The sequence below is a fragment of the Brassica napus genome, chromosome A5 (genome assembly GCF_020379485.1).
Source record: "Brassica napus cultivar Da-Ae chromosome A5, Da-Ae, whole genome shotgun sequence".
Lineage (NCBI taxonomy): Eukaryota > Viridiplantae > Streptophyta > Magnoliopsida > Brassicales > Brassicaceae > Brassica > Brassica napus.
The window spans coordinates 24506278-24531843 of NC_063438.1; the positions used below are offsets into that span (position 1 = coordinate 24506278).

The 25566-nt window shown below is 37.6% G+C and overlaps 7 protein-coding genes across 14 annotated transcripts; 2 read left to right on the top strand and 5 right to left on the bottom strand.

The window, feature by feature from the left end:
* Positions 1-25: 25 nt before the first annotated feature.
* Positions 26-3204, bottom strand: LOC106452278 (chaperonin 60 subunit beta 2, chloroplastic-like). 5 transcript variants are annotated; one of them, XM_048779889.1, is made up of 12 exons: positions 3091-3204; positions 2859-2919; positions 2663-2791; positions 2296-2583; positions 1686-1916; positions 1371-1605; positions 1122-1291; positions 972-1049; positions 823-894; positions 576-734; positions 379-481; positions 26-280 (listed from the first exon to the last, which is right to left on the bottom strand). In XM_048779889.1, exons 2-12 carry the CDS (start codon positions 2910-2912, stop codon positions 264-266), a joined length of 1536 nt encoding a protein of 511 aa, XP_048635846.1. In that variant the 5' UTR covers positions 2913-2919; positions 3091-3204; the 3' UTR covers positions 26-263. The 5 variants fall into 5 exon arrangements, with proteins under 5 accessions (XP_048635846.1, XP_048635847.1, XP_048635850.1 ...); XM_048779890.1 differs by having other exon boundaries at positions 3064-3149; XM_048779893.1 differs by having other exon boundaries at positions 2663-2788; positions 3064-3130.
* An 890-nt stretch (positions 3205-4094) lies between these two features.
* LOC106452277 (YTH domain-containing protein ECT2-like) lies at positions 4095-7567 on the top strand. The gene is made up of 9 exons (XM_048779888.1): positions 4095-4362; positions 4576-4652; positions 4752-4896; positions 4990-5057; positions 5145-5684; positions 5783-6367; positions 6464-6676; positions 6771-6917; positions 7012-7567. The coding sequence occupies exons 1-9, from the start codon at positions 4344-4346 to the stop codon at positions 7162-7164; spliced, it is 1947 nt and encodes a 648-aa protein (XP_048635845.1). The 5' UTR covers positions 4095-4343; the 3' UTR covers positions 7165-7567.
* Positions 7568-13755: 6188 nt separating this feature from the next.
* On the bottom strand, positions 13756-15844 carry LOC106452274 (TATA-box-binding protein 1). Its single transcript, XM_013894351.3, has 10 exons — positions 15584-15844; positions 15321-15401; positions 15146-15233; positions 14904-14975; positions 14737-14787; positions 14622-14666; positions 14441-14533; positions 14230-14331; positions 14089-14162; positions 13756-14002 (listed from the first exon to the last, which is right to left on the bottom strand). Coding segments are annotated over exons 2-10 (603 nt in total). The 5' UTR covers positions 15398-15401; positions 15584-15844; the 3' UTR covers positions 13756-14001.
* A 571-nt stretch (positions 15845-16415) lies between these two features.
* LOC106345392 (methyltransferase N6AMT1-like) lies at positions 16416-17825 on the bottom strand. 2 transcript variants are annotated; one of them, XM_048779896.1, is made up of 2 exons: positions 17531-17825; positions 16416-17306 (listed from the first exon to the last, which is right to left on the bottom strand). In XM_048779896.1, exon 2 carries the CDS (start codon positions 17298-17300, stop codon positions 16551-16553), a length of 750 nt encoding a protein of 249 aa, XP_048635853.1. In that variant the 5' UTR covers positions 17301-17306; positions 17531-17825; the 3' UTR covers positions 16416-16550. The 2 variants fall into 2 exon arrangements, with proteins under 2 accessions (XP_048635853.1, XP_048635852.1); XM_048779895.1 differs by having other exon boundaries at positions 17527-17825.
* Positions 17826-18040: 215 nt separating this feature from the next.
* Positions 18041-19762, bottom strand: LOC106452273 (E3 ubiquitin-protein ligase SIRP1-like). 2 transcript variants are annotated; one of them, XM_013894348.3, is made up of 2 exons: positions 19511-19762; positions 18041-19215 (listed from the first exon to the last, which is right to left on the bottom strand). In XM_013894348.3, the coding sequence occupies exon 2, from the start codon at positions 19189-19191 to the stop codon at positions 18265-18267; it is 927 nt and encodes a 308-aa protein (XP_013749802.2). In that variant the 5' UTR covers positions 19192-19215; positions 19511-19762; the 3' UTR covers positions 18041-18264. The 2 variants fall into 2 exon arrangements, with proteins under 2 accessions (XP_013749802.2, XP_013749803.2); XM_013894349.3 differs by having other exon boundaries at positions 18041-19211; positions 19511-19705.
* Positions 19763-20083: 321 nt separating this feature from the next.
* Positions 20084-22396, bottom strand: BNAA05G25870D. 2 transcript variants are annotated; one of them, XM_013894347.3, is made up of 5 exons: positions 22111-22396; positions 21826-22019; positions 21115-21589; positions 20588-20735; positions 20084-20378 (listed from the first exon to the last, which is right to left on the bottom strand). In XM_013894347.3, the coding sequence occupies exons 1-4, from the start codon at positions 22201-22203 to the stop codon at positions 20601-20603; spliced, it is 897 nt and encodes a 298-aa protein (XP_013749801.1). In that variant the 5' UTR covers positions 22204-22396; the 3' UTR covers positions 20084-20378; positions 20588-20600. The 2 variants fall into 2 exon arrangements, with proteins under 2 accessions (XP_013749801.1, XP_013749800.1); XM_013894346.3 differs by having other exon boundaries at positions 21106-21589.
* A 168-nt stretch (positions 22397-22564) lies between these two features.
* LOC106452270 lies at positions 22565-24854 on the top strand. Its single transcript, XM_013894344.3, has 8 exons — positions 22565-22779; positions 22954-23056; positions 23130-23189; positions 23438-23500; positions 23619-23819; positions 23903-24014; positions 24097-24308; positions 24481-24854. The coding sequence occupies exons 1-8, from the start codon at positions 22667-22669 to the stop codon at positions 24571-24573; spliced, it is 957 nt and encodes a 318-aa protein (XP_013749798.1). The 5' UTR covers positions 22565-22666; the 3' UTR covers positions 24574-24854.
* Positions 24855-25566: the final 712 nt, after the last annotated feature.

A 25566-nucleotide genomic window follows, 5' to 3' on the forward strand; every position in this document is an offset into this window, starting at 1 on the left:
CAAATCTAACTTAGAACATATGCAATTAGATAAAATCTAATGACTTGGTGTTCTAATGAACACATTATTCTCTGGTTCAAAAGTCATTACAACACTGACAATTTATTAAAAATTATTCCATGCATATGATGATCTAATGATCACATTATTCTCTGGTTTAAAAAGCCATTACATTATTTGTTTGCAAGCTAGTAGAGTAATCCTTGCTTATTTTGGAATATGATCATCTCTCTCTCTCATGTCCAAGAGCGAACCCGGCTGATCTATCTCAGTAACCACCCTGAAACAAACAAAAGTCAAAAGAGATTCAGTGATGAAGAAACATGAGTTTTAATGTTGTTGTCCAAGCTCCCGTGTAAGAAGAGTATCTGGACTAACCTGAGATGTTGTTCATTGGGTTGCCAGCTTCCCGCTCCTTAATCCCAGACATCAAGAACTTCTTTGCAGCAGAGGCAGCATGTTCCAAGGAACCTCTTAGAACCTGCAAAAAAAAAATTGCAGATATTTATTATCAAATAGTTCTGTTGCAGCAACTTAGTTTAGAGTAAAGTTTTTTCTTGTCATGTTGTTGTTACCTTCTCGCTCACAACGCTTCCACCCTCACCAGCGTTACTCAGTCCCTTTTTAACGATGTCTGCTCCAACCTTCTCTTCCTCGTTTTCAAGAGTATCCTTGATGGCATCAACCTTGGCCGCAAGACCAAGGAGAGTGCAACCACCACCAACAACACTACCCTGAAGAAACCCAATGAGATCATTAAGATCAAAATCGTTTATGAGTGGTCAGTATAACAAACTCCTCGGGTTTAAAGAAAAAAATCACCTTTGTACCGTTAAGGGCTTCTTCAAACCTTAGCTTCTTTTCTATGCGCTCTGTCTCAGTTTGTCCTCCAACCTTTAAACAAGATGGGGTAGTCACCAAACACATTCTTATGTTGTGTATTAAGAAGAACCCACGTGGATACTGTTTACCTGTATTACAGCAACTCCACCAGAAAGCTTAGCAAGTCTCTCGTTCAATGTTTCCTTCTCAGAGCCTCGCTCCGCTTGCTGCACAACCATATACTTAGTTATTAGTACAATGAAGTAGACTACTTCCACGGTTTGACTCAACACATATACCTCAATAAGACTCTTAATCTCTGCAACACGCTTGCTCACTGCTTCATGTGTGGTGCCATCGCCCACAATGGTTGTCATCTCCTTGGTGATGACAACTTTATAGGCATTACCCAAAACCTCTTTCCCAGCTTTGTCCAGAGTAAGACCATCTTCCTCTCTTATCACAGTTGCTGCACACACAAATAGATTTTTTTTTTTAAACAGTGTAATGATGATTCCTATACAGGAGGCCACATTGATGATTGTTACCTCCAGTTATAATGGCGATATCGTCAAGGTACTGGCTCTTGAGCTCTCCAGAACCAGGAGCCTTAACTGATGCGACGTTCCATTTCCCTCTAGACTTTCTAACAACCAGAGTATCTAAAGGTTCTTTCTCAATGTCTTCTGCGATTATGATGATGGGGTCTCCACCTCTAGTCACATTCTCCATAAACTCAACAAGCTCTCTTTCATTGGTAATCTTATGGTCAACAAGAAGCAACTGCGCGCAGAAATAGAAAACTTTTAGTTATGCTACGTGCCATCACTATCCGTAGTTAGTTCAGAACATAACACACTTACCTTGCAATTATCGTACTCCACACACATTCTCTCATAGTCCGTTATAAAGTATTCGGAATCATTACCATTGTCAAATTGTATTCCTTCCACTGCGTAAACTTTATTCTCAGCGCTTTTGCCCTCATCAATGACCACCACACCGTTCTTGCCAACTTTGCTCTTTGCTTCAGCAATCATTCTTACAGCTCCAGGGTTGCTAACAGCTGCAACTTCACTGTCTTGAACCTGTACCTACAATGACACAATAGGATGGACATAGATCGAATTATACCATAATTTTCAGTATTTGTGATTTGATTCGTATTTTAAAGACATCTGATTTTCGATTTGATTTGCTTTGAACAATATAGATATTAGTTTTTTGGATATCTGGAAAGTTTATAGATATTTATATTTGTCAACATTTACGTATATTTCATCCAATCTGTGAAAACTATACAAGTTTACTTTCAAAAAATTAGTGAAACTATATGTTCCATAAATTTTTAAAATTAATTTTTTATAAAACACAAATTTTTAGAAAAATGTAGATTTTATAAAGATTATATATTCATTTTTTTTAATTTAAGTAATTTTATAAATAAAACTAATAAAATTTTATGTTACTTACCTCACAATTATGGTACTCCCCCAACAGTCTCTCAGTGTTCACCATATAGTATTCGCAACCATTACCATAGTCTGCGTAAACATTATTCTCAGCGCTTTTGCCCTCATGAATGACCAACACATCGTTCTTGGCAACTCTTCTCTTTGCTTCAGCAATCATACTTCCAGTTTCAGGGTCGTTTCCCGCGTTACGGCCCTTAGACATTAGGTCTAGCTCGTAAACCAAAACCTTTTCTGTCTTGTCAATGCCTTTAGAGACCAATACAGGGTTTACACCATCAGCCACCACCTGAAAAACAACAAAATATATAAGATGATTATTAAACTGAGTTTACATGAGAAAAAGCCGAGAGAAGAATGTACCAAACCTTGACACACTCATCAATAAAACCTTGTGCAAGAACAACACCATGACCAGCCAAGTCACTGGTCTTTGCAGCTGCTTGCCTAGCAAGCTTCGCACCAATGTTCTCAACAGGCTCCTCAAAGTAATCCTCCTAACCAGAAGAAAACCTCACGCTTGGAATATGAAATGAATATACCGAAGAGACAATAACTTCATACCTCCGAAGTAACATTAACACCATGTGATCTGTAGTTTCTCTCAAAAGCATCCATGCTCGCACTGCAAATCCAATAGTCAGAACAAAACAAAACATAGTGTGAAAATGGGTTAAAAACACTCTTTCTCAAAGACTATAGTTTCATGGGCCAAACATGCATGAACACAAACACTGAGCTCAATAGATTTAATAAGGACGACAGTCACCGTGAGGAGAAGCGGTGGGAGACTTACACCGGAGAGTATTTTATTCTATCTTTTAGAGGAAATGAAGATGGTACTTGCTACCATGACTTCTCGTTGTTATAAAGGCGCGCAATGATTAGTTTTGTTTCGTCTTTTACGAAAAAAAAAACACAAAGCGCAATGATTACTTAGCAAATCTTTGAACGGTTGGATGTACTATTCGTTACAGTTGGATGCATTACTGTTTGGTTCGGACATTAATTAGACGAACACTCGAGAGTCAGAGTACTCGGATCCTGGGTCTATATACGGGCCACGTTCCGGTCCGGCTTATTAGGGCCTGAAGATGAACAAGAGGCCCATATTGGATAGCCTTGGAATTGGCCCATTAACTTATACTTGAGGTAAATGTTTTATTTCTTTATTTTCCTATAGAAAAAAAATATTCACAGTGAGGTTTTGACTGAACATAATAAAAATTCAAATTAAATATATTAAATTGGTAATTATATGGAAGGTTTAGGGAAAATATGACTTTTGACTTTCACCCAACATTGCTATATATTCAATGTATTTTAGATGTTTTTAGGCATATATATTATAGATTTGATTTGAACATAGTATAGATTTGTATTTATTTCTTCATATTCCACTAGAAGAAAATCATTAACAGTATGGTTTTGATTGTACACATAAAACTTTCAACAAACATTTTAATTATGTAAATAGTACATTTGATAATTATATGGAAGATTAACGAAAGAATATGACTTTTGACTTTTACTCAATATCGCTCTAAATTCAACGTATTTTAGATGTTTTTAAGGCAAAATATATCAAAGATTTGAACACAGTAAAGATTAGTATCTATTCAAAAGATTACCAGAGTGTGAAATTAGGTGGTAATTACCAAAAACCAGAAGGTCAAGTCCTCAAGTCTTTATAACCAAAGAGGAAATATCTTAAACCGGAAGAAATAAATAAATATATATAAAAAAAAAGATAATCGTGGGGATGAGATCTATTTTTTTTTTTTCCCAAATTGAAATCTATTTGAATCAAGTGGAAGGCAGAGAAACAAAACCCTTTTGTTTTTTCCTCTTCCCCGAAGAAAAACCCTTCCCTTCTCTCCTTTGCCCCTTGGCGGCTGCGGCCAGCTTCTCCTCCTTCTCATCTCTTAAACCCTAGATTCGATCTCCTGACTCTGTTTAGGGTTTCTATCTTCCTCTCTTTTGGCCGCATCCCCCTTTATCCGAGAAGGATCTATCAATCAAACCTTTTGTTTCTCGAATCTGATTATCATGGCTACTGTTGCTGATCGTATCCTTTCTCGATCTGTGGTTTTCTCTTGTTTAACGTTATTGGATCTCGATTCGAGCTTCGTTCTCTGTTTAATTGATGTGATTTTCGATTTTCCGTTTAAGTAGATTTAGATTTGGGGTTTTGTTAGTTGTTAGGGCTAAAGATGGTTCCTTTACACTGTTCTAATGGTTGTGTCTTTGTTTCCTTGACTCACCTCCTTGATGTTTCTAGAATCTGCTGATATGTTGCAGAAGCTCTCTTTGGACCCACAAGCCAAAGCTTCCGAGATCCCTGAGCCTAACAAGAAGGTGTGGAGTGGAAAAGTTTTATCTTTTACTGTGTGTGTTTGCCATTTAGTTTTTTTTTTTTTATAACAAGCAGTGTGCTTTTGTGGTTTGTTTGTGCAGACTGCTGTTTACCAGTACGGAGGTGTGGATTCACATGGTCAAGTTCCTACCTATGACCGTTCTCTGACTCCATTGCTTCCCAGTGATGCTGTTGACCCTTCTGTTTGCTATGTTCCCAATGCTTACCCGCAGTTTTATTATGGAGGTAGCTTCGTTCTCAACTCATTTTACAATCTTTAGTAACATCCACTTCACTCGCTTGTGTTTAACAAGTTTATCTCGTTTTATTAACTTTCAGGATATGGGAATGGCGACTGGAGCGAATACACTGGTTACCAGAATCCTGAAGGTGTTGACATGAGCTCTGTAAGTGTGTGCTTACTAGGTCCATTGTGTAGTTTTGTTTTGTGTTCGCATCTGCTCTGCTTAACAGCTTCGGATGGCTTTTTCCAGGGAATTTATGGAGAGAATGGCTCTATTGTGTATCCTCAGAGTTATGGGTATGCGGCTTATCCTTACTCGCCAGCGACAAGCCCTGGTCCACAGGTTGGCGGAGATGGGCAGTTGTATGGTGCTCAGCAGCAGTACCAGTATCCTGCCTTTTTCCCCACTGGAGCTTTTGCTTCGTCTGTTGCTACCCCTAACCAGGGAGATCTCTCTGCAAACAAAGCTGGTGGTGTGAAGACAGCAGAAACTAAGAATGTTGCATCTGCTACTGGTATGGCCAAGGGAAGCAACGGAACAGTTACAGGGAAACCAAATAACCAGACAACACATAACACCGCAAGCAATTTGTATGGAACTGGTGCTCCGGGAGGAGGTTTTGCTGGTGGATATGGTTATGATGGGTTTTATGCTCCTGTGCCATGTTACGACGGCTCTAAGTATTCAGATGTGCAGAGATCTGGTAGTGGAGTTGCATCCTCCTATTCTAAGTCGACCACTGTACCATCATCGAGGAATCAAAATTACCGCTCAAATTCCCATTACACGGTATGATATTTTTCTACATTTCTTTTTATTGACGAAAACTATGGTTTGTTTTATTGGCGTAAAAATTGGTACTTAATCAGTGTTTTCTTTTGCACCAGCCTGCCTCAATGACAGGCTACGGTACAGGTCAGGGATACTACAACAGGGTGTATCAGAACAAGGTATATGGTAGCTATGGAAGCTCAGGGAGATCTGGTATGAGTTATGGTTCTTCTGGGTATGATTCAAGAACAAATGGAAGAGGATGGGTGAGCACAACAGACAACAGATACAGAAACTGGGGAAGGGGTAACAGTTCCTTCTATGGAAATGAGAACAACGCAGATGGGTTGAATGAACTTAACAGGGGACCTAGAGCAAAGGGTACAAAGAACCAGAAGGAAAATTCAGAAGATAGCTTAGAGGTGAAGGAGCAGACTGGCGATTCAAATGTAGCTGAGGTTGTGGAGACGGAGAACACATGCATTGTTCCTGACAGAGAACAGTACAACAAAGAAGATTTCCCAGTGGATTATGAGAATGCTATGTTCTTCGTCATCAAGTCCTACAGTGAAGATGATGTGCACAAGAGCATCAAATACAATGTTTGGGCCAGTACACCAAATGGAAACAAGAAACTTGCTGCGGCATACCAGGAAGCTCAGCAGAAACCTGGCGGCTGTCCTATCTTTCTCTTTTTCTCGGTATGTTTTTATAATCTTCAGATCAATCGTGCAGTGCTTTTTGTGATTTGTTTGAAGATATGGAGCTAATATTCATCTCTTGTTTTTGTTTTCCAGGTCAATGCAAGTGGACAATTTGTTGGGCTTGCTGAAATGACAGGGCCAGTTGATTTTAACACAAATGTGGAGTACTGGCAGCAAGACAAGTGGACTGGCTCTTTCCCTCTCAAGTGGCATATTGTGAAGGATGTTCCCAACAGCTTGCTGAAACACATTACCCTTGAGAACAATGAGAACAAGCCTGTCACCAACAGTAGAGACACACAAGAGGTAACAGACCTGTGAAGCCTTTACATCTCATTAAGTTGTGTCCTCTATTTTTCTTCCCGTGTGTTGAAGTTTGTTGTGTGGGATCGTATGACAGGTCAAGTTGGAGCAAGGCTTGAAGATTGTGAAGATTTTCAAGGAGCATACAAGCAAGACTTGCATTTTGGATGACTTTTCCTTCTATGAGGTTAGGCAAAAGACTATCTTGGAGAAGAAGGCTAAGCAACAGCAAACCCAGAAACAGGTTAGAACATACATGCTAACAGTTCTAGAACTCTTTCGTAGTTATAGTGTACAACAGTGTTCATCTAACATCTAAATGAACTTAAATTTAACAGGTAAGTGAGGAGAAGACTACAACAGATGAGAAAAAGGAAACCGCAACTGCTGATTCGGCTAAGAAGGAATCTCCTCCTGCTACCAGTGATGTCAAGGCTGATGAGAATGGGTCTGTTGCAAAACCAGTCAGTGTGGTGGCAAATGGTTGCTAGATTAGGCGATGTAGCTCACGGCTTGTGCATTAACAAGAGAGAAGAAGATATGAACAGTCCCGTAAACAGTTTCTCTAGAGAAGTGCCGTGAGCTTTGAAGCATGGAAGGAAGAGCCTTAGTACCTGAGACCGAGATTCTGTTTCTATGCCCTTAGAAGTTAAATGTCCCAGTTTTATTGTTTCTTCAATCTTTTCGTGTTCTCTTTTTACCTTTGTCTTTACAGTTTTTTCTTTTCTTTTTTTTTCATGTTCTGTCGTTGATCCTCCTGCCTTGTAAAATGCTTATAGGACCTACTAAATTGTGGGAAAAGTAAGAGAAAGAGGATATAATAGCAGGGTGGGAGTTGTTTCCATTTCTGTTGGATTGATGGGCAGATTTTTGTTTATTTTCCCCCTTTTTCTATTCTCCTGTTTCTTGTTTGGGTTCAGACATGACTCTATTTGAGGTCTGTTAGCATCTGAGGTTCTGTCTTCGTAGTTTCTTTCTTCTGTCACTGTCCAAAGTTACCTATTTGACTTCTGTTAGCATCTGAGATACTGTCTTCGTAGTTTCTTGCTTCTGTCACTGTCCAAAGTTACTTGTGAACCATTACTAGTTTCAGTATAAGATGTCTACCTTAAAAAGATTAATGATGTACATCTCTCGGGTTGAAAACATGTTAATGACAAGATTCAAGAAACTTAATTTAACTAGTGTTCCGGTCATGGTATGACAGAGAAAAAGAAAAGTATACGAAGTGCATTCCATCTTGTCTGATAAAAAAAACTAGTTTGATCTGAGGGACCTTAACCTGCAGTCCTTTATGACAAAAAAAAAAAGGGAAATTGCACCTTATAACCATAAAAAAAAACACAAATTCACTATCTAACCAAAAACACTTTCTCTCCCCTTATTTCTTTTCCTATCTATCTCTAACTTCTTACTAAAAATCTAATTACTCTTTTTTTTTTGGTTATTTGGCAAATAAGCCCAAAAAAAAAAGTTAACCTGTAGTTTTTTTTTTTGAACAAAAATCTGTAGTCTTAGATATTGATCCTTTGGGTTGTTTCTTGAAATGCTTCTCTATCTGTGTAAATGGCGTCTTTTCTGGGTTACATTGGAAAATGGAATGATGTACGAATTGGATGATGCGCTGCATGAATAACCGAAGCTATTAGAATAAACTTGATAATCCTTTTTTGCCCCTTTCTCTTTAAATACTCTATTGGTTCGTTCTCTCACACAGTAATTGTTTAAATAACCAGCGAGAATGTAATTGTTCTTCCCAACTCCCAAGTATAAATACACAATAATACTTTATAAATAGTTAGTGTTAGCCTGCTGGGATGAGATTAATCAAAAGAATCGTTCTCACCAAGTTGGTGATACTTATAAGTCAATGCATATAGCAAGTTTTATTTTGTTCATTTTCCCTATATTTGAATGGGTTGAGAATTACAATGTTAATAATCATTTTGAGTAAAGAAAAACATTGTAGTACCACTCAGTACACGATTTTAATAGGCAGTTAAAGCCTGACTGGTTGAAACACAGCGGTTGCGATTGCGGCTGCGGGCATTTGCGGATGCGGGTGGTTGTGGTTTCTAGCGGTTTTAAGAGATTTGTATGACTGGTTCTGCGATTAGAAATTGGTGTGTTTACGGGATACTTATGACTGGTTAACTACTAATAAATTAACAATATTTACATTTTATATAATTATAAAAATATCAAAAATCATAATATTATAATAAATATGTAAATTATACTTTCAAAGTTATAGTTTTAAAATTTTAAAATTATAGAAAATATTTTTATTTTAAAATTTTATAATATTAATTAAAATATAATAGATATATTTTAGTATTTTTATAATTCCATTTTAAAAAATTTATTGAATATTTTTATTTTATTTTGTATTTATATTTATATGGTTTTAAAAAAAAAAGAAAAAAAAATTATCCTCCCGCAACTGTCCGCAACCGCAAACGCTAGCTGGAACCAGCTTTTGAATTTAAGAGGTTTGGAGCGGTTTGAAGCGATTTGTAGCGGTTTGAAGCGATTTGTAGCGGTTTGTATGATTGTTTCGAAACGCTGTCAACCGCTATCAACCGCAAAAGTTGCGTTTGCGGGTGGTAGCGGGGAAACCAATCAAGCTCTAAGTATCAAACATTTGAAAGTCCATTTCATTTTATTTAAACAGTATCACATCACACACAATGAAACAACAACTCAACAAACAACAACTAACAAGATCAATAAGATCGTTACAACTCGTAAATTACTGATGAAGACCTTTACCACGTATAGAAGTACTGCCGTTAGAGCTGATCTTCATTCCTTTGCTGATATGTATATTTCCAACCCCGTTTCCTGTTTTTTAGTTTGATAAACCATGAATCAATTACTAATGACATGCATTTCTTAAATTAGGGTTTCTCTATTGTTCAAAAAATGAATTTATTGAAAATTTATAAGAATATAACGGTGAATCAATTATTAATGACATGCATCTAGCCTTGGGGCCAGAACTCATCTTAGTCTCTTTTCAGTTTAATGAAGGAATATGTTGCTCAAAAAAATATGATCCATCAACGATTGGATCATAGTATCATACATATATACAACAACAGAAATGTTACCAGTTTAGTTATATCATCACTTTATCGATCAAAGTCAAATATCAGTTTTACTAAATACACAATACACCGGTACTCCCCACATATACGGCTTTCACGTGACATGTACATCCACAAATAAATCTGACTTATGCCATCACACACACACACACACATACACAATCTCAAAATAACCATAGAATAAACAGAGAGGAGTGATGGAAACTTACTAGAGTGCGAGATGAGTAAGTTTCGTTGGCCAAAGCTGGGGTCAATTAGTGCAATGGACAAGATGAACATTACACCAATTAAGAAACCCAACTTCCATTTCATCATCTTTTTTTTTTTTCTGATAGCTTAACGACGTTGAAGAACACTTAATTGTGGTCCTATATAATAGGATATAGAGAAACCGCGTTGTTAAATTATTACAAATGTACAACGAACGATGCATGTATAACGTTAATTGTGAAATGGAACCTTAGCCGCTCAATGCCATTGTCTTTCTGACGTTCTGTGACCCTGTCATCTCAGTGTCTTGTTTCTCACCCTTAATTTCTTGTGTTTACATTTCTTTTGTTGTTTTATTTCTCTCCTTGTTTTGTTTGTTGTTGTAATTTCTGTTAAAAGAAGATATACGTTTTCCACGTTTTGTATATATTTTTTCAGTTACAAAAAAAGATATACAAAAACGTGGAAATGAGTAGATTTTTGACTTTTTGTTCTAATGAATGCCATCCCTTCTCACATATAAGTTAAAGTTATAACGTTAGTTGTGTTGGAATCTTTTTCTTTTATAAATTTAATGGATTAAGTAAAAAGTTGGATAAATATGTTGAAAATGGATTTTTCTGCTCTTAAAAAAACTCTTATAATTTTTGGTTTAAAGAGTGAAAATGTATATTAGAAACATGTAGAAGAATATCACTAGTATAAATATAATATTTTCACAAAAACATGTTCAATAGTCTTAGAAAAAAACTACGAAAAGCGTGAGAGAAATGTTATGCAAAAGCACACTACACATATAGGACCGGCTTTTGGGGACTAGAAACAATTTTTTAAAAATATTAATAAATTTATTTTATATACTTTAAGGACTTATGCATATATATGTAAAAAATATCCAAAAATTTCGAGCGCGTTAATGTTTCACTTGCCTATGTCTAGATCTGATTTTGTATACTGTATAGTGTATACACACTGCCATTGTGAAGTAGACTTAACTCGTCCTTGACTCTTAGAGCATGATTATCCCTAGCACCCCTAATGTGGTGCTTAATCATTTTTTAGTAATAAATGTGTGTTAAGAACTTTAAATAAGATACCTTTAAATTTTTGTCCTCCAATGCAAGTATCTTATTTTGAGATTCTTAAAAAAAATTAAGCATTGTTTTATTTAAGATAAAATTTATAGGAATATATGTATAAAACCATTTGCAAAACATGGAAGTTTGGAATCTGAATACCATAATCACAAGCAACTAGAGAATCAAAGGAAGCCTGCTTTTATATTAGCATAGGAGGAAGGCAAAGAAACATTTACGGCTCTTTTTGTCTAAAGTAGGAGGGCGAAGAACAACATGCATAGTGATGACCATTCCATGAAGTTCGCCAACGGGAAGCGTTGATTCAGCCAGTGTCCTATTGTTGTCTAGTATCTTCCCGGCATTGATGAGCTTCACATCATTTACAGTCTTAGGAATGTTTTCTGAGTCTATCAAAACAGAGAGAAACACTTGAAAACTTCAGTCCCAACACAACCTTAAGCAGCAAGAAAATTCTAAACAAGGTTACAAAACATCTAAACAGCGAAAAGCAATACACAACTTCGGTCATCAATCTTCTTGCCACAGTATAACCTTTTAATTATCTGTTAAATTCTCAAATTTACAAAGTTCAGTACCTAATAACTTAAGCCAATAAAACGTTCGGTAGACATTAAAACATTACAGAAACAAAGAAAATGATGGAAAGGCAGAAACAAGAACTAAAGAATATGAAGTTTTTTTTATACAAGCAAACATAACGATGGAACATATGTTACCTTTAGGCCATCAGCGAATTTAAACTTGAGCTCTATCCAATCTTCACCTGCCATCTCTCTCTATTCCCTCCCACAAAACAACACAAAAATCCCAAATACAAAAAAGTCTTCGCCTTTTCTCTCTGGGGAATATCATCGAACACAAGATGAGCCCTTTTTGCCAATTCAACCTAAAAAACGAAAACCCAAATCAAATTTCGTAGAAAACTCCAAGACCCTGTTGCTGAAGAAGGATTCACTGCGAAAAGATACAGACTTTTATCCTCTTCTTGAAGAACAGATCCAATTATAATTGAAGGGTTTTTCGATTTAAGAAAGAATGAAACATAAAGAATATGGAGAAGAAGAGAAGAGAGACGCTTTGGTGTTGCTGAGGAGGAGATCAACCGAGAAGAAGAAGAGGAGTAGTGAATCATCTCTTTGCTCGTTGAGAGAGAGAAAGGAGTTTCAGACCAAACTCTCTCTAATTGTAACACGTGTCCCTTAAGACCCGGCGCTTCCTTCTCCTAATTAAGCGTTGCTGCTTCAGATAATTGTCATTTTTCTTTTTCTTTAATTACAAAATAATCTAAGCACCTCTCCTAAGATCTCGCGTTAATGGTGGTCTTAGGTTTTGGTTAATGTGAAAATGTTTCTAAGATAGTTTTTAGTCCGCAAAATGTTTATTCTAAAAACACCAATAAGAAATTATTTTCCAACACAAAAAGCAACAAGACCAAGGGTTTTTGACTGATATGAGAAATTTCAAATTTGACATTTTGATCCTTCTTTAGCAGTCATTTATTTAACTTGCTTTGGTCATTGATTTATTAATCAAAATATAGCATGTCTCATCGATCTACTTTAAAGATAAACTTCTTGATGAAAAAAGGTCTATAAACATTTAGCCTACAAATTGTATCTGTACCTCATTTCATTGATGTCACACAGAATCTAGTTGTTAGAATCGTCATAATCTTTGATGACGAGAACCTTAATTTAACTACATCTCATCAAATTTGTGCTCATATAAGTCAATGCATGTAGTGAGCGCATGTCGACTTTTATTTATTTATGCTATTTTCCTTATATTTGCATGAGTTAAAATTACAATGTTAATCATTGATTTGGGTAGACATTTATTTTATAAAAAACACATTGTGACACAAATCAATACACAATTTTAACCATCAAACAAAAGAAGTTACATTTCACTTATTCAAAGAGAATCGAATCATAACACACATAGTGAAACAACAACAACAATGCACCAGATAATCACAATGGGATGGGATATTTAGGGTAGATCAATAAGATTATTACAACTCGTATATTAGGGATGACGACCAGAGGCCATCCTCTGCAAATAATTCTATCAGTTGCCAGAAGAAAAGAGACAAAATCAAACCACCCCAATGCCTAGATCCACTATCACTAAAGTCATCTACATTCCTACTCAAATTTTCTTTTAAAATGGAATAAAAGTGAATATGAACTAAAAAATGCTTTAGTTCAACTCCATATCTCACTTTATAATAAAATTTATTCCATAAATGAAGTAGTATATATAATTTTTTGTGTTCATCATTCCATTATAAACTGGGAAATAGAATAGGATTAAAGCAATTTTATTCTATTTTAAAGAAAAAAAATTGAATTTTACATTGGAGATGCTCTAAAGTACAAACTCTCTGGGAATAGCTGACCAAGACACCTCCTTAGCCCTTAGGTGTTGGCTGCCTGAGTTTTGGGGCCGAGATCACTGCAACTATTGTTGAACGTTGCTTCTTGAGGGTAATAAGTAATAACAAGTCACTATCAGCCAGCCAATAACATGGCAAGGTTCATTGCTGTTCTCTCTGTCTAGACCTTGCCTATATCTGTGATGGGTACTATACTCTATCATCATCACTTTTTATATTCCATCTTTGATCTTGGAAGTCCCCAACTTTGCTTACAATCTTGGATGATAAAAACGAAACTATACTGTTGTACTTTTTAACGTGTGAAAATAAACTTGATCTTGGAGCAGAAAAAAACAACAGAAAAATCGTCTCCATTTGAGTATTTACAATGTTCTATTAGAATCTTAAACAGTAATACAAAAGAACTTCGAGAGCCTTTGTTCAAGGACAAAATTCTCAGCAGGTTAAGCAACTCCAAGGTGCTAAAACACCACACAACTTAGCTTTTGCAAAGCACAAACTCGCCACTCTGTTAAAGATAAACATAACAATTAGATTCATGCACGTAGATTTTGGAAACATCAACCATTACCGAGAAAGGTGTGGGTTACATACTATTGCTGGATCTTCCTGAACTCCGTGAGGACCGGGTATATATTCTCAAAGGCTTTGTAAGTCTCCTCTCTCATCTGATAGTGTGAGTGGAGCTCATGAGATAAACACAAAAACCTAAAAAGAGAAAGTGAGTTTTTTTACCTTGGCTCCAGTGATGACTATTTTGCCAGACACAAAAATTAGTAGCACAATCTTAGGCACTTTCATCCTGTAGATTAGCCCCGGAAACAACTCAGGCTCGTACTGGAAACATCAATATGAGATAGAGGGAGGCAACACACACAGTCAGCTTAATTATTAAGTTAAAAACATGTAGAATGAAGGTTGCAACTAGTGTGTTAAGATCCCTTACACTTGAGAAAGCGGCGTGAGAGTATGCAAGACCTTCAAGTCTGATAGGGAACTTGACATCACAAGAACCTACTATATTCTGAATCTTGAAATCCTAAAGGACAATGTAACCATCAATATATCTGTGGTACAACTAAGCCAATCATGTAAGATAGGGGACAAGAGATTGGGAGGATAAGTACCTTGAACTTTGCAGGAAAACCAAGCTTTTGGACAATCCGAGCATACTAAACAATCACACATCCCCTATTAGCATAACATGATGTAGCGCAAATAGGTTAGTAGAACGAAAGCTACCTTTCTTGCAGCCATCTTTGAAAAGTATTCACTCTTGGCTCCAGTACAAACCTAAATTTAAGATTAGACACCAAAATTCAGAAGAGAATTCAAAGCAAAAATCAAAATGAAATTTGAATGTATAAGAGTTATGAAAAAAAAAAAATAGCAATCAAGATATGACTAACCATTTTACCAGAGGCAAAAATTAATGCTGTAGTCTTTGGTTCTCTAATCCGCATGATCACAGCAGCAAAACGCTGTAAAAATGAAACACAATAAATCTATTTAAAAAAGATAAACTTAGCTATCCCCAGCTAGTTTTGAAAAGACCAGATAATATCTTAATTTTAACTCTAGTTAATCAGTTAACAAATCAATTCCAATTTTCTTTTGATTATTACAATAGAATGTTACTACAGTGGAAAACCTTAGGATTGTATTCAGCATTACGAGCTTGCAAAGCGATGGCTTTAAGATCTAGCTTGCAGTCCAAGTTCACCGTCGACACAATGTTCCTGCAAACAAAACATCCCACGATGAGATTATCATATCAACATGGTTCAATCATTGGACATACGAGACTCACTATAAAAAGAACTCACTGAAGAGTAGGCACAATCCCTGAAGGATGCTCGGCTAGGTCCACTGGATTACTCCCTTCCAATCCTTGATCTGTCATTTGCCTAACCATACCACAAAAAAAAAACTAATCAGACCGTCTCATTTTTGATAATTCAATAACCGGTATAAACCGGGTTTAGATTCATCTTCAAAGCAATGACACATTTTGTCTATTCTATGAAAAACCGTAGCATCCAAACACAATCATTTCCGACCAATTAAACGAAGGAGAAGAGTTTCAGACCTTTCGTAAGAGAGATTCGGACACGAAATCTAGGGTTTTCGTGGAGATTTGGGGAAATGAAACGAAGAGGTGAGGCTTTTATATACAGATCTGAAGGATTGGAGAGGGAAAAAAAGATTTTGTAAATGGGAGTTTATATAAAGGGGGAGAGTGATTTGGCTCTCTCTTTCGTTTTCTCTCTTTATGTATGAACGAGGAGGATGAGGTCTCTTTTAGATCTGTGAGGAGAGAGGCTATCGCTTGCGTTTTGGAATTGGTTAGCTCTTTGGATATTTATAGGGTTTATATAGTTGTCTAATCCACCCCTGGTCGTCTTGTAATAATGAGGGTGCTTCGGTAAATTCATGGAAGAAGTCTAACATAACGACTCTCGCGCTTTTATTTACGCGACCGTCCACTGACATTCAGCCACGTCGGTACTCGAAAATAGGCATAAACAGACGGTGATTTTTGGTTTAATCAGTGTTTTTAAAACTAGACCGAAAGTTAAACCGAATTTTTTTTTATCACGGTAATTCGACCGAGTCAAACCTGGTTGGTTTAATATATTTTAGTATATAAATTTAAATGTAATGTTAGTAATTATGATATCAATTAAAATATAAATAAATTTTAAACATAAAACATTATAAATATAAATTAGTCTTATGTTTATACGAATGTTTTATAGATTTTTAATAGTTTTAGTGATTTTTATCATTTTAATAGGTTTGAAATTCAATGACCGGTTTATGGTCGAACCATTTACAGAACCAATGGTCGAACCCGGTTCAATTATCGGATCGATCCGGTTTTAAAAACACTGGTTTAATCCGGTTTTGGTAAGTGGACCAACACGTAACCGGGTTTTCATAAAAAAAATTGAACACTAGACCAACAAACACTTCAAAGAATCAAAGGAGTGTTTGCAACAACAACATTACAAGTTCTTGTAACAACAAAGAATGCTCCTGAGATCATCAAGTTCTCACCGCCATTGTTTCTCCATAAACGATGACAAAGATCTCGAAAACTCAGACACCAACGAAGCTGACGATGTCTCCTTCTCCAAGCTCACCTCATCTCTATCCCTCCAGAACTTGAGTATAACGAGATTCTCCTCTTCTGTCGACCTTTGAACCAAGATCCTCCACGCGAAGCCTCTCTTCCTCATCATCAGACAAATCTCCGCCGGGTAATTAGAACTCAACGTCACCAAGTAGAACCACCCCTTCTCCGAAAGCAAACGATCAACCACAGGTAACATTCTATCGATAACGCTCCTCCCGTTCTCCCCTCCAGCCCAAGCAGAGGCTATACCTTCCATTCCAACTTCGTACTCTGGCGTAGGAACGTAAGGAGGGTTCACCACCATCACGTCCACCGAGCCGGCGAGTCTCTCTTCTAGACAAGAAGCTATGTCCGTGCAGACAATCTCGGCTTTGACTCCGTGTGCTTCTAGAGTTTGGTTTGTTACGCGTGCGGCGATGGGGTTTGTGTCGGTGGCTAGGTAATGGACGTTGGGGAGTTTGGGTTTGAGGAGGAGGATGAGGGACGTGATGACGTATCCGCTTCCGCAGCCGATCTCCATACAAACGTTGGGGTTGTGGTTTATTAGGTTGGTTTGGTCGGCGAGTAGTGCGTCGACTAGAGCGAATGAGTCATCGCATGGTTCGTAGACCTCACGATGCGAGCTTACACGCATGATGTCAGCGATTTCTGGTGGCTTCTCGGACATGACAGCCTACAAGAAACCAGACAGTAGTTAGAAAAGCTTATAACTTTGAGAACGTGTGTTCAATATGTCACAAAGAAACAAGCTTTACACAGATTCTATAAACAAAATCGTTAGAGGTTTGTTTATAATGTGAGATTAATGATGGGTTCTTCCTACAAAAGTAGACTCCTCGCGAAGTTCTAGTGAGACGTGAGATCTGATACATCCAGAATAAGACGAGAGTTACCTACTGAAGATTAAGGATTGGAGATTTTCTTGTCTTGGAAAGCTTCGATTTTTATCAACTTGATAAGAGCAGTAGAGAAAAATCTCAGACGATAGATCTCCACGAACAAGGAGGCGACGGCGAAGGCGAGTGTGACAGGAGAAAAAAAAAGTTGAAAACATGCCCTTAAGTTTCAATAATTACACTTTAGCCCCAAAATAACAACGTAATTCGATCATTCAAATCCCATTTATTGAATAACGGGCCGTATGTTTATTAATGGGTCTTACACATATGTGTGTCGTTGCATCACATCAAACGGTTGACCAAAGTCGTTTATATACACTCTTTCAGTTCTAAAGCTTTTGAGTTTATATACACTCATTCAGTTCATACCACATTTTTCTTAAAATTTTACTCAGTAGTTCAAAAGAATTGTAAGAATTACAAATTACCGTGTGAAGAGCTTTGAAACAATCGTTAGTGCATACATATAAGACAAGACCAAGTCTTCTGCTCAAATAAATCAACTAAATGCACAAGTTAGCTACTATTTTATATTCCTTTTCAATGCTGATTATTATAGTAACGAACTGATCGAATCAAAACTCGAAACAATCAGAAAAAAAAAAGTCAAACAAAAAAAACAACTTGAAAATCCAACTTTCAACAAAACCTGAGAAAACTATGTACTGCAGCCAAAGTAACATCCAACTAATCACAAACCCTTCACCAAACCGACCCCTCACACTCTAACCCTCAATCATTAACCGACGGATTGTTCGAACTCGAGTCCACCGATGTTCCATTGTTCTCCATAGAAACATTACTCGACGTCTCCCCATCAGTCTTAGCTTCCCCATCATCATCCCCCGTAGGAAGCAAATATCTACACACAGGACACGAGCTATGAAGCTCAAGCCACGGCAACAAACACTCGCTGTGAAACTTATGCTTACACGGCATCTCTTTCGCCTCAACCCCAATCTCAAAATCATCCAAACACACAGTACACTGCACCAAACTTTCCTCCACCATAACCGTCTCCAACGACTCAACAGCTTCCTTCGTCGCGGGAGGCGTCCCGTACCTGTTGTTGGGATCATTCTCAGCTAAACGCTGAAGCAACATCTCGAACCCAGGTCCGATAAAATAGTCGCCTAAAGATCCAGAAGGAACGGCACTAGCGTCGACGGAGTCTTGGATCCTTATCCTCTGGTTAAAGGAGTTGATCAAGACAACAAGCTCGTTATCTTGATTGTTATTATCCTGGTTGTTTTCGGATTCAACCGATAACCCGGCTCGGATCCCTTGGAGAAGATCGAGGATCGCGGCAGAGTGTCTCCTCCTTCTCCTCATGATCTCTTCCAGGTGCCGTTCCAAATCGAACTCTCCATCGTTAATCTGACCATCATCATCGTCGTCATCATTGTTGTCATCTTCGTTTTCGACAGAGGCTCTCTGATGCTGATCATGATCGTTCATCATCCCGAGCAAGATGGGAGCCCAGAGAGACTCAGAAGCTTGATGAGGGTGATCATTGGTGGCCTGTTCTGGAGTTTCGTCCATTTCTTCGACGAATCCGCTTTGGCAGAAGTTGCAGTTGATTACCTCGCCTTCGATGACTGGATTCACGGATCGAGAGCACATGTGACACCAATACCTAATCGCGTTTGCATCCTCCATAGCCAATCCTTGCTTCTAATCTATCTGATTCATTCATTAGTCAAAATAAACACACTCAGATTTAAAACATGTAGAAACGATAGAACCCTAGAATTAGCGACTTGACTAAACCAGCCTAAATTTTTCTAATCATCAGCCAAAGTCAATCGAATCAATTCATTTGAAGAAAACCAGAAAAATCTCGAATCGCTTCAATTTACACTAAATCTTGGAAGAGATTTATAGATTAGGGATTTTTTTTTCAATCGAGATATTTGAACGAGACACAATAGTTAATAGAATTTGATAAGAGGATCGTAATAGGGTTTATTTAAGTTACCTATTCAAAACCAAAATCACGCGTCGTCGTATGAATATTCAAAGGGGCACACAGAGTAGAGGATAAACTCGATGGGAACGCAGAAGAACAAAATTTTTCAGCTCGAAAATTCTGGGTATTGTGTCTGAAACGGCTGAAGATCCACGCAGACTATTAACCCCTTTTCATTATTTACTTTTTAATCTAAAATAATCGGATATTATTTAGTCAGACGTGGATAAGTTTCGGAATTTAGGTCAAAGAATTAATGTGCGCACGATATCATCCCATCTATTTACTAGGCCCAATTAGCTAACATAGTTATTCTACCTGAGCTAGTGGTTCAGCTTTACGACCCAGGCCTAGGTAGGGGTTGTACGGTTCGGTTTTGGTTTGGTTTGGTTTCGTTTGCTGCAATTCCGTATGGCATATGTAATGTAGTTTCTTCACTGTTTTCTCGTACGGATTTTTATAAAAGTGTCATACCATATACAATCATGTTCAAGCTCTCACTTCAGTATCTGGAATAAACATGGTTTTAGTTTTAACTTTTGAACTGCATTAACTTAAAAAATTAGACGAATACCAAATGAGTGGATGAAGAAGAGAGATCTTTATTACTAATACTCCTCCAATGCACCCTCAAAACAATGTAGTTTTCCATATGTACAGAAAAGAATGCTCATGTACATTCCGAGTCCAAATATGTCGACCCAGTTCTATACAGTAAAAATGAATGATGAAAAGGCAAGTAAAAGACAGTTCTTACTTTGTCACCCAATATCTAAATCTCCTATCTGGATTCTTCAAACTGGAAACAATTATAGTGTCCCCTTAGATCGTTGAATGAGTTTGCTCCAGTCAAAAGTTGTGTTGCTGGTGCAAGCCTCTGCAAAAGTGACACAAGGAGTTGGAAACTCGCCAGGCAAATGAGAGAAGCTACCTAGAGCAATGCTTGCAAGTAGGAGTATAAATTTACTAACACATGCAACAGATTCACTAGTAAAGGCACCAACCAAAGCTTGCTTTCTACGTGTCTAATATAAAAATGTGGTGTCTGCAAAGGAAATATATCAGAGACAAGGCATGGTAACATACCGGTGGCGATCATTTAATGTTTGAATCGATGGAGACTAGAATCAAGGGACTCCAAGGATCTGGATAGTGGAGACTTATGTCGAGAGGCTTCTGCGGCTGATAATTGGGATCCTCCGAAAATGTTTTCAGCTGAATGATGTTTAATCACCTACAAAAGGATACACTATAGGATGAAAACCTTGCTATGATATGTAAATTTTAGTGCGCTAAGACAAGCGAAACCGCATCACATTATGTTCTATTAAGGCAAGAGTGCTCTTGTGTGTTTGTGGCAAACATATTGCATCTAACTAAGAGTGCCAAAGAGCTAAAATGCATAGGCGCTCTCTAGTTAGTTCATCCCTAGATACATCCACTACAGGGTCCGAAATCTCTTTACAAAAGGATTCAGATCCACGAACAATGTTCGCAGGGTAAACGAGCATCAGGGAAACCTGACTGTATAACTCATAACAAGTGGGAAGTTAAAATATAATGAGTGCATAAACAAATTTTGGAGAAGAAGAGCTAGAACATACATGTGTTACCTTGGTTGAAGAGAGATTGTTTTGGCCACCATCACATGAAGGAAAGTGGTAGGGTGGTCCATCGTTAAATGGAGGAAACTGGTGGGCTGGTCCATCATTAAATGGAGGAAAGGCTGGTCTGTCGATAGAGTCTTCCAAGATTTCACCAGAACGTGGTCCATTGATAGAGTCTTCCAAAAAATCATCAGAACGTGAACGATGCTCAGCTGTAGTAGAAGGCTCTAACAGGCTAGTTCGTAGATCAGGATCACGTGAACGTTGGCTACCTAAACAAGGAGGATCTACGAAGCTGTTTTGTGAATCTGAATCCGATCGACGGGGAAGAGAAGTGTCTACAATGGAAGCTCCCAGCCTATAAATCTGAAACCACAACAGAGAGGAAGATAGCCTCACAACGAACCCAGCGATTTCCATAGCCATAGTGAGTTTCACAGAGAAGATGTAAAGGGCTTTATACATCTCAGATGAAATGTTCCTGCATACACAAATAAATCATCTGTCAATATAAGGCTGCAGATGAATGGTGGCTCTACAGATCTTTAACAGACATAGCCACAAAAAAAAACAAAGAGATTTTAATGAACAATCTTGATCAAAAGATAATGATGCCATCAATAGAACAGTTGATATCAAGCCAAGAAAGCTATTTAACACCATACTTAGTTCATGATCACAGGCAAGTCTGTTTCATTCAAAGATAGTGTGCAATACCAAATCTCACTGGAGAAGAGAATGAGCCATGAGATATCAAGAAGAATGGCGCAGAAAAGAAGAACGGCATAGGTGCGGCCAAGACTCTGGCTATTGCTCTCGATTGCCACAAGCGCAAACAACGCAATCGCCAAATTGATCAGCAGCACTCCATTGTACAACGCCCCTAGGGAACCAATCATCGCGCATCCTATCTGAAACCAATCACAACGATATTCTACAAACTCAAAACCCTAGGCGCCCAAACAGATACGAATCGAGGATCAAAAGGAACGAAACGGTTACCTGAGCGTAGATAAGGATCACGACGACGGATTGGAGCCTAACATAGTCGCGAAGCCAATTACGTATTCGATTTCGCAGCGAGCCACAAAGCATCTTGAAATCTCGTCGTTACTTGTTACTCCGATGTCGTCTCTTCATCGAGAAACGAAAAATGCAACAATGGCTCGACGAGAGGCAAGCGAGAGAAGACGACGGTTGAGAATGATTCTTTGGCGGGATCGCGTTGGAGAAGAGGAAAGGAATTATATTCTCTTCGCTGGTGAAGTTTTCTGTTTCTTTGTTTCAGTGACAGCTACACAAGGAGTGGTAGAAGCCGTGTTTTTGAATTTGGGCCGTGGAGAAAATATAAAAGCCCACTTCGGCCTAAAACACATAACCGGTTATCTTAACTAAACCAAAACCGGTTTATTGATTCTGTTTTGGACGTGAAAACGACGTCGTTAGCTCTCCCGACCGACCTCTCCTTTAGTCTGTCCTATTGAAATCTAATTGATCCATCGATTTCTTGGAGCGCGATCTCGATTTCTCTCTCCGGTAAGATTGTTCGACGAAGAAGATGATGAAGATGCAAATTGGTGTGCTGGCGTGTTTGGTGGCTCTCTCTGCGATTGAATTCGGATTGGCTTCTGCTAATACCGTTCCTGCTTTCCTCTGGTCTCCGCATCTCCAGTTAAGCCTCTCTCTCTATAAACTATGGCGTTGACATATTGTAAAATCTCTGCATTCGGGTGTGTTTGGAGATATTTTGATTTCAATTTGATAAAAGCCTGAGACTTGGGAACTGTTTTGATCCTGATGTGTGTTGGAAGTGGTTTGATTGGTTGATTTGGTTCTCGAAATCAGGCGTGATAATGGCGAAGTGGATGAGGCTGTGAATTATCAGGTGATGTCTGCGAAGGATCTTGTAGGTTCTGTTTTCACACAAGGAGGATGGTCAAACTTTCTGGTATGTTCGTATGCGTGTGTTCCTGTGATTTCATTTCTCTATGTTAATGGATGTAACTTGGTTCTTCTTCTAGTGCTCGGAGAAGAAAGTTGAGCAAGCTGTTGACGTTGCACTTGTGTTCATCGGCAGAGAGGTAAAAGAATACTTTCTTTTTATCTATGATATATGAAAGAGCTATCATTTCAACTTGTGTGATTGAATGAGGGAGGGTTGTTTGTTTTAATCTTTACTTAAACGTATCATTAGAAACGTTTGGTTTGTTATTGTGATATTGTGAAGAAACCTTATGTCTTTAACATTGCAAGAAATGAAGCGTCTCTCTTCTGCATCTTCTTCTGCTATTGCGAGAATACTGATATTCACATTCTCTTCCTCCTGCAGCTACTGTCTTCTGATGTTTCTTCGAAAAGGAATTCGGATCCTGCCCTTGTTAACACATTGAATGTAAGTGCGAGTTTTACTTTCTTACAAGCATATTGCCTTCATAACACACATCTCTGATAAAGTTGTTTTTGCTTTTAACCTACACAATACTTTAACATGTAAATCTTTGTTTCAACAGAATCTGTTTACTGCTTCGAACTTCTCATTGGCATTCCCATATATTGCTGCGCCAGAGGAAGAAAGGATGGAGAGTTTGTTGCTTTCAGGGCTTAAAGAAGCTTGCCCTCACAATGTAGGAGTCAGCAATATTGTGTTCTCTGATTCTTGCTTTGTTGAAGATGGAACAATTCAGAAACTCTCAGACTTGCAGTCTTTCAAAGTAATAATGTGAATTGCTCTTTTATGTTTTCGGTATCATCCCTGTTATTCAACTCCTAATATAACTAGTGAAATAATTGACAGGATCATTTGCTTGCTAGAAGAGAAACAAGGAAAGAAGGAGAAACTGACTTGGTTGTGCTCTGTTCTGAGGGTTCTGAATCAATTAGTGAATCCGGCCAGTCACATTCCGAGCGTAAGTGGAAAGATCATTACTTCAATGGAATGTTATTATTTGAAAACAAAGAAGTTAAGCAATTCTTTGACCTATTATGCAGGTGAAAGCATCTCCGAACTTGTTAGTTCTGTAGAACAATCTGGCAGTAAATATGCAGCTCTTTATGTTTCTGATCCTTACTGGTACACATCTTACAAAACTCTCCAAAGGTTTCTAGCTGAAAGTGCTACAGGTAATAGCACCGTTGGAGTTTCCACAACCTGTGATGAACTCTGCAAATTCAAGTCATCACTTTTGGAGGGCATACTAGTGGTGAGAAGTCACTCTCTGTTACGCTTCTGTTTTCATTTGTGAACATCACAAAACTGGCTGCAACTCATCTGACAGACTTTAATTAGGATAAAGCTAATATGATTCTATCTGCTTTCATTAATAAAAAAGCCTCTAATTATGCCTCTTCCTCGTTGTGATTTTCTTTTTGCAGGGAATCGTTTTTCTTCTCATCCTCATCAGTGGACTTTGTTGTATGGCGGGTATCGACACACCAACTAGATTCGAGACTCCTCAAGATTCTTGAGCAGTTGACCCCCTTAAAGAGTCATCCCCACTCTTTTGCTTTGTTTTTGCTTGTGACGGGTCTTTTCTTCTGCATAGTGCGTATGGTGAAAAAGGTATCTCAATCTCGATTGTTACATCTAAAAACAAAAATGGATATGCGATTAAAATCCCCCTTGTAACATTTATTCATCTTGTTTGTGAGTCTTTCCTAAGCGTTATAAATTAATAATGGAGAACGAGTAAAAGAACCAGAGATACACTGGAAGAACACATTCTTTTATAAAGTTTGTTATATCTCAATCTCGATTGTTACATCTAAAAACAAAAATGGATATGCGATTAAAATCCCCCTTGTAACATTTATTCATCTTGTTTGTGAGTCTTTCCTAAGCGTTATAAATTAATAATGGAGAACGAGTAAAAGAACCAGAGATACACTGGAAGAACACATTCTTTTATAAAGTTTGTTATATTTCTTTTTATGTCTTTAATTTATACTGTATTACTTTATGATTTTAGACTGAGTTCTCACATATCATAGATATGGTCGTGTCGTACTCACATATCAATTTGGGGATTTGGTAATAGATTCCGTGGAATAACTCAGGACACTGACATCCGTAGTAGAGTCAGAGTGATAGGACATGTTTAGTAGCACTTGTAAAAGTGTTTTGGGTTACGAAAACATGAGAAGTAATGATTGAAAAATATTTGCATAGATTTCCTGAATAACTAATAAATTAATAAGTTTATTTTGTTATATTTTCTGAATTATTAATAAATGTAAAGAGACATTATTGACCAAAGACTTTCTAAAATTTAAAGAAATGGATAGATTTGTTAGTGTGGTATGAAAAACCCGGTTAAGTATCTCATCATGTATCCCACCCATGTAGCTCTTCAAAGTTGAATGATCAAATTTACGGTCTATGATTTCGTATTTTGCAAATGTAATATATGCTTGGGTCCTTATGGCTTATGGTCCCTGCATGGATTTTTTTTTCATCACATT